This window comes from Fragaria vesca, linkage group LG6 (assembly GCF_000184155.1).
Source record: "Fragaria vesca subsp. vesca linkage group LG6, FraVesHawaii_1.0, whole genome shotgun sequence".
Classification (NCBI taxonomy): domain Eukaryota; kingdom Viridiplantae; phylum Streptophyta; class Magnoliopsida; order Rosales; family Rosaceae; genus Fragaria; species Fragaria vesca.
The window spans coordinates 3261087-3272441 of NC_020496.1; the positions used below are offsets into that span (position 1 = coordinate 3261087).

Consider the following 11355-nt stretch of genomic DNA (forward strand, 5'->3'; position numbering starts at 1 on the left):
AAATTCGTGGGATTGCCTGGTATCATTTGGTTTAGTGATATAAGTCTCACCTTGTATGTGAGAGATCATAAGTTTGATTCACAACAGACTCGTTGTAGTATTTGAGTTGTTTAAATTAACTCATCGAAACGACTCTGATATCAGTCTGCATAACAAGATATTGTTTGTCATTAGCCTTCACCCTCACGATTTTGTTATTGGGTTCCTAATCGGAAACTCATCTCACTATGAGGATGTGTGTTTGCAAATATAAGGCGCATCACTCCTTTCCTTCAAGCAATGTCGGATCTCACAGACTCTTCCTTCATTGTCTCTTAAAATAAAACATCCAGCAACAAAATAATTTACACTAAGTCATCAAAGTTGATCTTGATAAAGTTACGAGGAAGTGACCATAAGGAATCCGAGTTTGTAAATGACTAGTTATAACTTTTGAAAGAAGAAAAAAACAGTAATTATAAATAGTGAAGTATTGTCTTTAAGAGTTTGTATTGTTATGTTTTCTCTGTATTCTGGGTTTTGATTTTCAAGCCAATTCAACGTGCATAGTTAGTTTCTTTCTCTTCTCTATGGATACTTGATTTGTTCAAGAATTTCCACCTGGACTTGGATTTTTATTTTATTTTCCAAAATTACATCGGATTATACGAGTAGATACTGATGAATTAAGGGGTGGATAAGTATTGGTCAAGGTTTGTAGCAGAGACTAAGTAACTCCTATATCCACGCACCCACGTCTCCCAAGTCCCAACTATTCCCTCATTTCTCAAACCCACTTTCTACTTCATTCAACAACCTATAAGCTACTCTGTCGTTATTGATCTTCTTCTTGTCGTTCATATCCTTATTGCAATGGAGTGCCGCAGGACTAGATCTCCATTATCAAACTTCATCAGCATCAGGATGAAAAAACAGCCAAAAATACGAATCAAGCTCCCCAAGTTACTAGTGAACACCATGCAAAAGAGAGTTGCTCATCATCATGGAGATCATAACAACAAGAAATGTGTAAGGAAAGTCAGTCTTGTATTCACCAATCCATTTTCCAAGTACAAGTCCTCCAAATCCAACGAGGCTGGTGAAAATGGGAGCAAGCTGAGGACTCTGAAAGTGCGTATACCTTTGTTGAGTTTCCTCACCAAAAAGAAAAGCCTGAAGAAGTTGATGAGAAGCAAAACTGACACTACTGGAGTTCATGACGTTGGGAAACAAGAGAGTTCAGGTCATCTGGTTCGGGTTCTACCAAAACCTATGCTGTCCAATTGCAGGAAGCTTAGGATGGCAATGTCGTGCATGAGAGCAAGGAAGATGAAAACTAAGGAGACTTTGGAGGAAGATTCAAAGCGAGAAGATAGCAGTAGCGAGTATGAACTATGCAAGAAGAGGATTCTGATGGGAGGCAAGTGCAGATCGGGTAGCCTTCACTATGATCAAAATGAAATTTTGTCAAGTGATGTTCTATGATTTTACCTTCTTCAGTAGATGGCTTCTAAACTTTTGTTTACAGTAAAGAAGTTGCATACTTGCTGTTGTTTCAGTGCGTTTTTGATTTGATGAGAGATTGCACTTGCTCAACTAAAACATAAAGTAAAATCTATAAGTACTGTAACCAGTTAAGCACAGGATAGGTGACCCTATGGAATACATAGAATTTCATAGACAAGCCTGCATAATCATCAAGTTATATCAGGATGCTTGGGTACCGCTTATAGTGATGTACATCAGATACTGAAAACACAAGCTGTTGAAAGCCACAAATCCGAAGAGAGCTCAAATGCATACATTTTAACATGAACCAGTTGTCAATAAGAATGTCAGACATTAAGGGGCTTCAAACCAAGAGATGCTCGGAGCCTGTTGGCTTCAGCAATCTCAGGATCAGGATGGTCTGTGCCATCAGCCTTCTTCTCCTTCTTCTCTTTCTTCTTCCTTGGCTCCTCACGAGTGCCATCATCAGGCCCATCGCGCCTCCTAGGACTGATGCTGCGGGCATGTCTCTTGCGGTGATCCCCACCATCACGATCCTTGTGCTCCCTACTCCTACTTCGGCTCCTCGAATGGCTCCTCCTCCTGCCACGATCCCTGTCTCGCCTCTCACGCTCCCTACCATCCCACTCCCGATCCCTGTCACGGCCATAATCCTTTTCATCTCTCAGTCTATATCTGTCCCGGTCCCGGTCCCTCTCCCTGTTCCTATCTCTTTCTCTCCCACGTCCACGTTCTCTGTCATAGTCTCTATCCCTGTCATATTCTCTGTCATAATCACGATCCCTGTAAAAAGGGGGAAAGAAAACAGTGTCAGTTTAAAGTTGACGGGTACAAATGAAAGCATGGCAAAAATACAACATACCAACCACAAAAACATAACTAATTAAACGCCTTTACAGATAAACTTTAAAAGAACTTGCAATGTTAGATATACATAAATCACAATCTATACTTGAAAGTTGGCTATAAAATAAAGAGCCACAAAAGACAGGGAAACTACATTAGGGAAAACGGAAAACTGTGTGATCCATCATACTTCTCATCTGCACACTGCCAGTGCAGAGAAACCTGGCAGGATCAAAGACATCAATATAGGAAGCCATTATATGTCACCACTGGCTTGAAATGCCATGGTAGAAACTTCAATGACATATGAATGTACTAGGTTGAATTCATATCGATAACATATGAACTTGTTAGGCAACAGCTTCCACTTTGCACACAACTACAAGATTGGTTCACTAGACACAAAGGAACTCAAAGAAAGTCGGTTCATTCAAGAAGAAGAAGAAGTAGACAGTTTAGTACTGAAGACAGTTGCTGTATGCCACTTTTCTTATGCTTATAATTCAGAAAACGCAAATTCTATATGACCTGAAAATCCCTGAATATACCATTCACTCACAGAACCCAACCAACCTAAATGAGACATACAAACATACAAAAGGTATCAACCAACCTTTCATCTAAACTGGGAGAAACAGACACCAGATTCTAAGTACCAATACCAAATTAGATATTTTCAGTGAAGCATCACAATTTATGGAGTATATAGTTATACTGTACCTATTGGGTCAAAATTACTAACAGTAAATACTAAATAGGAAGTTCAGATCAAGAACCATAAAATTAATAAATAAATTAATAAAATCATTACTACTATGTTTAAGATAACAAATCAGAAACCAAAAACAAGCTAAGTACCTGTATCGGTCCCTGTCACGTCTTCTATCCCTGTCTCTTTCCCTTTCAGGACTTCGGCCACGGTAATACTCCTTATCATGGCCTTCATCATCCATTCCATTAAGCTGATCGTTCTCCTCTTTCTCTTCCTCCTCCTCCTCAAAGTCCTCCTCCAAAGCACTTTTTCTAGGTTCCAACAAACCAAGTGATTCGAGAGTCCACCTGTGTTTCAATACAGAGATGAAATTACAAACACAAACTTCAAAATTGTACAAACACAATATATCCTCTTATAAACCTAGGATAGGAACGAAGGTAGCATGAAAAATAAGTAGAAAGGAACAGATGCAATTAGAACATCAAGGTAGGTGGGATAACTATACAGTTCAAGAAGATAAAAGGAAACACAAACAATAATAAAAGGGGTGATATAGAAAAACTCATTGCAACAGATAATCACCTTTTCTTAATTCTTGGCATGGCAATGTCACATGAGTAGTCTTTTGTCAAAAGATCATCAATAAGCTCATCCACATGAGTCAATGAGAAACCTGAGACAATGAAAACCAAACTTGAGTTAGCGTGAATGTAAACTGACCAATGATAAAGAAAAGTTATATACTAAATATAAACAAGTAATCAGGGCGATCATAACTTACGTCCGTCAGCCAATTTACTCCTCAACTTCCGATAGTCATTGTACAAAGGCTCAAGGTACTGGTAAACATCAGTATCGCTGCCTGTAATCCGCAAGTAAAATGCACCAAGCACCCGGACATATCTGAAACCCAAGTAAATAAAAGTGTTAAATCACATTGAACCAAAAAAGTGTAACAGAGTGTAAACAGCAACACAAAATCTAACAACTAAACCATATTCAGCACCAAGAATCATACGGGCTACTTCAAACAGAACAGAACACTACGAAAAGCAGCGAGAGCATCCCAATCTGTAAGACCTCTCTAAACAAACAATACACCAATTTCCCTTTCTAGTTTAAAGTAAAGAAGACCCGAAACCCCATTACTTCTCCTCTTTCTCCTCTACCTCCACCTAGCACGAATCACATCTTCCTAATCAATCAAAAGTACACTCATTTCATACTCCAATACATATTCACATCCCAAATTCTCCAATTTCAACTTGTTTCTTTCTCTAGTACAGTACTTAAAGCATTGAACTTCACCAATAGAAGATACTAAACTCCAGACTATTAGTCTCAATTTCAATTAGCTCTATCCCAACCAAATTAGCAACCACATAATCAAGTTTCAACACAAGTTAACAACAATTAACCATCAAATTAGACACAAATACTCACTTGTAGTCGTCGTTCTTAATAAACTCGATGACGATTTCCTTCTCCGGTTGGATCTGGAGCATCTTCATCACAAGGCACATGAACGGCGTCGGCTTCCGGTTACCGCCGAAGGTCCCGCCGATGTGGTCGAGCTCCATGGCCTTGTCCACAAGCGTCTCCGCCGTCAATCCGAAGCACTGCTCCTTCCAATAGGTGTTGTTGTATATCTTGGTCCGTACGATCTTCTCGATCAGGTTCTGGGGGTTCGTGCCCCTTATGTTCTTCGCCGACGGATCCGTGCGGTTCGCCATTGCAGCGAGAACAAGGGGAATTGAAAGCAGGAGTTTAGGGATTTGAGTGCAGAAGAAACACCCTAACCCTACAAGAGGGATGTGATTTAAATGTTGAAATAGGATTTTGCCTCTATATATCTCGGAGCAAAATTGATGGGGGTCCTTCGCCAAAACGAGGATTTGAGGAATGTGCCAAACGGTGTCGTATTGATCAACAATTTTTTTTTCTTCGTATTATTAATTTTTTCCTACAGATATTAATTTTTAACGGTGTCGTAATGAATGTCATTATTACCAGCACGGTCTAATTTATTTGTGGATACATTTCCGGATGTTTCCGATGAGTTTTTGGTGGTTTTCAGCGTTTCTGAGAACCAATTTTGAACCTACGTAGCACATGGTACACTCTGGAATGGCCGAAAATGCCAAAAATGTCATTATTGTCCCCATAATCTAATTTATTTACGGATATGTTTCCGGACGTTTCAGACGCGTTTCCGACGTTTTCAAGAATATATTATGAACCTTCAAGGCACCGGGTGATTATGAACCTACAACGCACCGGGTAGGCGGGTACGCTCTAGTATGGCCGGAAAAGGCCTAAAACGGCCATAAACAGTCGGATACAAAGTCGTAAATAAAAGGATACGTGGGGGCAATGCAAACTTTTCACTCTTGGTGTTAGCATTCAACATCGGAACACTAAGGTAAAAAGTCTTTACGGATACGTTTCCTAACGTTTCTGAGACGTTTTCGGCCGTTTCTGACGTGTTTCCGGCATTTCCGAGAACAGATTCTGAAACTACAAGGCACCGGGTATGCTCCAGTATGGTCGGAAATTGCTTACAATTGCTGGATACGCGTCGGATAAGGTCGGGTACATATGTGTAAATAATTTGATACGTGGGGGTAATTCAGACTTTTCACTCCTAGTGTTAGCATTCTGCAAAAACATCGAACACTAAGATGGAAAGTCAGCATTGCTCCCAGGATCCAATTTATTTACGAATGCGTTTTCGGCCGTTGCCGACACGTTTCTAGCAATTCCGAGAACAGATTTTGAACTTGCGTAGCATATGGTACACTCTGGAATGACCGAAAAGGCCAAAAGTGGCCAAAAACAGCCAGATACGAGTTGGATACGTATCCGTAAATAATTGGATACGTGGGGGCAATTCAGACTTCTCACCCTGGTGTTAGCATGCAGAATCATTAAACCTCTTAGGTTGAAAAGTCATTATTGCCCCCAGGATCTAATTTATTTACGAATACGTTTCTAGATGTTTCCGACGCGTTTCCGGTTATTTTCGACACGTTTCTAGCGTTTTTAAAAACAGATTATGAATTTATAAGACACGGGGTATGCTCTGGTGTGGCCATAGAAGGCCTAAAAAGGCCAGAAACAACTGATTACGAGTCGGATACGTACCTGTAAATAATAGGATACGTGGGGGCAATTCAGACTTTTCATCAAGGTTTTAGCATTCAACAAAACATCAAAAGCGCGCAACGACTTGAGCTTTCTCGCTGGTTGCAATGGCAACAAAGAAGGCTGAAGACATGGCAATTCTGGCGGTCTTAGGTACCCACCTTCAAACTAGACCCTGAAATTTGCTTCCTTTATTGTTTTAGTGAAGTGGGTTTTGTTGGAGCTTTGGGTTTTGGTTTGTGAAGCGACTTTGTGTTTGGGTTTCATAAGAGGAGGAAGAAGAAGAAGAGAAGAAACGAGGCTAAGAAGAAGGAAGGGATGTGTTAGAAAATTAATCCTCCCGCCATGCAAGTACTAGAGATGGAAAGAAGAAATAAACAACCAAGTCAAAAAGACAATAAGATTTAACGAGGTTCGGCCAATTTCCTTGCCTACGTCCTCGGAGAGCTTTCATCTTCACTATGAGAGAATAACACAAGTACAAGATACACCACTCAAGTTTATACCAAACCCGAGCCTTTGCATCTAAAAGGATACCCCATTATACACCCTCTCTCAATTAACCTAGAAGATCACTCTACCCCAAGAGCGTACACACCCTTGAACACAACTCCCAAGAGCTATACACGCCCTTGAACATAACACCCTAGAGCTATATACGCCCTTTGGCACAACTCCTCTATCTTCTACAACTTCTCTATATATAGGCCAATGAGGAAGATGAATGGTTGGTTCATGAATGAGCATTGATGGAGTAAGTCTAAAGGTCATTGGCCTATATAGAGAGAGAGAGAGAGAGGTCATTTGCTATTCTAGAACAACAACAACAAGAGAGGGAGAACTCCCCATGGGAAGACCATTCATGAACCAACCTTCAATCTCCCTCTTTAACTCCCTAGGAAGGCTAAGAGGCACATCATGAATTACACATGCATTTATTCTCAATGCATCAACTTCACCATGTATTTATGTCCAATACATGCACTTAACTATGCATCAATTACCATGCATAATAACCACCATGAATACACAAACCATAAACACCATGCATTCATACCGTGCAAAATATCTCTACCATAGAAGGATAGGCACCAAAGCCAACAAGATACTGAGTTGAAAAGGTGTAGTCATTTTGATCAGTAGATATTCGACTTGATAAAGCCGTAAGCAACTTCAATCTGATATATGTTACTTTGATTGATTCAAAATGAATGTGTGTGTGTTTTGTATGAAGTATGAACCTTCATTATTTCTATTTGCTCTGTGTGCCAACAATGACCTCTGGCATCGACCCTGCAAGCTTGACACAATGGAGTCTCTCAAGTCATTCAACTTTTCATACAATTACTTGATTGATAGGGCCTATTCCTTCTCAACCACAGTTAATCTATCCGAAACATAACTTTAATGTCTGAAAACACTGGAGAAGATCAACCTGATGCTTGATTGTTTCTAAAATTAGTATAATATACATTAATCTATAGGGATCAAATGTTATAGTTACAGATATATAACTCATGAACGTATAAGGTCCACTTAAAGCCTAAATTTTCCACATACACTGAAGTAAATGATCTGTCTGATAGTCCTGGATTTGCATACAAGTATGCATTTTGGTATGATTAAGCTGATGTAGTATTGTCTCTTTGCCTATGCTTCTGTATGTCTATCAGACTTTACACCTGAAGGTATTGAAATTAGATGAACTATAAGTTTATGGCGCCCTTCTGTTTTTGGCATTGCAGGGCGCTTGTATAAGTTAAGCTTGTCCTACTTGTTGCAGAAGATATTGAATCGAAGCAACAATTAGGGATGTGAAAGACCAGTCTTACTCAAGGTCCACTAATTACTGGGGTTTTCAGCATGCAAATTGGCATGAATCGTGCATTCAAAAGTGCATTGTTCCTGGAAAGTTACGTGCAGTTGTCTTGTAGCGAACTGGCTGCGCTGCTATTATCTATGACGAAGATAAAGGGGATTATCAAAAATATGTCATAGGAAGGCAGATGGATAGAGTTAAGATTTTGCTTATATCCTCTTGATAACATTATCATGGAGAATGATTTCGGTTGGGAAGACACAATGGTATGTCAATTATGTTCACAATGTTATGTTTTGAAGATTTTACCTTGTATAGTCTCAACTTTAGTGCTTCTGCAGTTCTGCTTCTAATATCTTGATTCTCTCTACATGTCTGTAATAATGTTTTTCTTACGCACTGTCTTTTTTTGTGTGTGTAGTATTTAAGGTTCAAGCGACGCTGGATGCACTCTTCTAGTTCCTGTCATAGGTGAAAACCCCAAGTGGAATTGTTTGTGGCATGGTTTTTGGAATTCTGACCTTTAGTGTATGAGTACACAGCTGGTTTAGGTTTGAGTTCCAGAGCTTTAGTTCTTCAAAAACGGAAGGAGCATTAGCTAGGAACAGATAGAATAGTAAATCAACATAAGAAGAGATCAACAAAGGTCTAGCAGAACACGAAGATATCCAAACCCCCGCCCCCCCATAATCAGAACACTAAGATATCTAATCACAATAACTAACATGAGATGTACTAGGCCTAGCAGGAGAGCTCCTTTCAGATTTCCCATTGTCCTCATTGACATTTGCACCCAAAGATGAGCCAGCTTCCTGTTTAGACACAAACAAAAAAGGTCAATCAAGATGTGAGGATGTAATAGGGTTGATAGTAAGAAGACAAAGTGCCAAGTAAATCACAGGAACCTTGTTTACAATGGATTCAATTGGAACTCTCAGTTTATCGGAATAAGGTAATCCTACTCTTATGCGTCCAGTTCCATTTGCAAGTATCATGAATCCCTCGTTTGCCGTTGTGACAGCAAGAAGACTTCCTTCCTTGTTGAATCTCAAGCGAGGCCGACTCTGAAACATATAAAATGATAATATCAGCATCAACCAAAGGAGTTCCAGAATTTAGCTAGAAATTTTAACAAAATACTACCGGCAGTCCACCCTCTACATTTGTGCTAGTTAGAACGTCGTCATGGTCCATATGCCAATACTTTATCTGGCTATCTTCACCCACAGCCAAAAACTGATTCGTTATGTCAAAATGGGCAATCCTTGCAGATTTCTCAGTAAACCCAGAATAAATTTTCCTTTTGGCTTCATCATCAACTATTCCATTATTTGCACTCCATTGAACTAGAAAAGTGTCTCCCTCTTTACTAGTTCCGCAAGAGAACATTCTGCAAATGACAAAAACAATCTGATGTTTCAAAGTACTCTAAAATAAACCATGCACTGTCCTAAGTTATAGCAGAAGAAGAAATAGCAGTTTACTAAATTCTCAATTCATATAGGTCCATCTCTTAAATGTTTCATACCGGCTACTACCATCCGACTTGAAAATTAACGTTGTGCACCAGTTTCCAGGAGCATCACAGCCAGATATAGGACCCTCATTGTCATACATCCAGGTCCTTATCTTCCCATCAATAGAAGTCGAAAATATAAACTGAAAATCAAAAGACAACACGTGGTGATGGAGAAAATGTAGATGACAAGGTAGGAGGGCAGAGATGTCGAGCATCAAAATGTTTAAGACCCTTTAACCATTAAATCTAAGCACTTCAAACTTGCCTGTTCATATAGAAAGGTAAGTTGCTTCTAAATTCAATTTTTTCTTTTTTTTCTTTTTGAGAATGAGTTGCTTCTAAATTCTAGAAATCAAGTAAATGAGAAAACAAAAAAATAGGGAGTAAATTAAAACACAAATTCTTTATCATTCTCCAAAACATGCCTGAAAGTTCTTGTTATGATGAGGACAGACTGAATAGACCGGCGCTTCATGACCAACAAAGTTATACAAGTTTTGTCCCGCTATATCCCATACCTGTTTCACCTCATTTAGTTAATTGGGAAATATTGTAAATCTAAATTGTGTCTTGTGATGAGAACTCTGAATCTACCTTTATAACCTTGTCATCTCCACATGTTATAAGATACAGTTCTTTATCCCGATGATCGAAAGCCAAGTCATTGACACGACCATCATGAGCGTTAATCTGCAACCAGAAAGAGATGCAAGTCAAGTAGCACTTACAAGCTTAGCCATCTTGGTCAATCTGAAGAACTAGAGATGAAATGTACCTCCAAACACTGGCATATCTCATTGATTCCAGAATGAGCATACAAATGAATCAAATTTCTAGTATATGCAACTCCTGGAGCAGTAAAACAATGAGATATATATACACACAAGATGTTCAGGAATAATGTCAATTTCAGAACTGTACTTAATTACATACCAAAATAGTTCCCATCTGGACTCCATGTAACACGGCTAACAGATATACATGCGTCTTCATTGGAAAGTGTGCCCTGTATAAAAATGTAAACCGTGAAAAAAAGTTCACTTCAAATCCCTACACATCATACTCTAACAAATTTACAACTCACAGAAGTGCTTCCCTGACAAGGCATTGTATTAACACTGAAACAAGAATTTTATACCAAGCCGAATCTTATACAGTAACTAAAAGAGGACCACCTGTAGTTCCAATGAAGTTGCTGCCGTATCCCATATCTTGAATGGCTCCGAAGCCACTCTCTGCTGCGATTTCAGTTCCCATATACTAAATTCACCGTTTCTAGCACCAACTGTTCCGCAAGCAATAAAGTCAGTAGAATTTGATGGGACTTCCCAGGGGAGAGTCTACCTAATAAAGAGGATTGTAGTAGCAAATTACGTAGTGAAATGTTAAAAATGCAAACCATCTTACCAAGAAGCAATGTATGCTGATTAGGATGAAATTCCATGCTTGTGACTTTAGATCCTTGATGGAAGCTATAAGCCACGTTTTTTGGCAGGTTCTTCGCCAACCAAGAAGTTCGAAGCTGTGTAGAAGTTTGAGAAGTACCCTATTAAGTAAAGCAGGACAAGAAAACTAACATCAGTACTAATTGCTAAATGAACACTATCATCATACTTAGGATGCGTAAAAGAAAGAAAGGACTGCAACAAGTATTCTAAACTAGCAGTTCTCAGAGCATTGTATAGATTACCTCTACATTATATCGAGAGTGTTCTAGTTCTTCCGCCATTCGGTCAATGGCGGTAAAACCAGTAATTGAAGGACCAACCTCACTAACAGTTGCCGGAGTTGTTCTTGGCCGCTTTAGACTTGCAACTGTCAAAT

The 11355-nt window shown here is 39.3% G+C and overlaps 2 protein-coding genes across 2 annotated transcripts in view; both read right to left on the reverse strand.

Annotated features, from left to right (window-relative positions):
* Positions 1-1569: 1569 nt before the first annotated feature.
* LOC101296496 lies at positions 1570-4859 on the reverse strand. Its single transcript, XM_004302215.1, has 5 exons — positions 4493-4859; positions 3831-3952; positions 3632-3722; positions 3193-3393; positions 1570-2271 (listed from the first exon to the last, which is right to left on the reverse strand). The coding sequence occupies exons 1-5, from the start codon at positions 4780-4782 to the stop codon at positions 1815-1817; spliced, it is 1161 nt and encodes a 386-aa protein (XP_004302263.1). The 5' UTR covers positions 4783-4859; the 3' UTR covers positions 1570-1814.
* Positions 4860-8081: 3222 nt separating this feature from the next.
* LOC101304896 (topless-related protein 3-like) overlaps positions 8082-11355 on the reverse strand; it is a 12517-nt gene continuing 9243 nt past the window's right edge. The window contains exons 10-21 of the mRNA XM_004304829.1: positions 11222-11346; positions 10939-11077; positions 10707-10816; positions 10465-10537; positions 10307-10380; positions 10126-10221; positions 9957-10049; positions 9541-9671; positions 9156-9402; positions 8918-9076; positions 8738-8824; positions 8082-8150 (exon numbers count right to left, since the gene is read on the reverse strand). Coding sequence (XP_004304877.1) covers positions 8082-8150; positions 8738-8824; positions 8918-9076; positions 9156-9402; positions 9541-9671; positions 9957-10049; positions 10126-10221; positions 10307-10380; positions 10465-10537; positions 10707-10816; positions 10939-11077; positions 11222-11346 — 1403 coding nt within the window. The remainder of the gene's footprint in view (positions 8151-8737; positions 8825-8917; positions 9077-9155; positions 9403-9540; positions 9672-9956; positions 10050-10125; positions 10222-10306; positions 10381-10464; positions 10538-10706; positions 10817-10938; positions 11078-11221; positions 11347-11355) is intronic.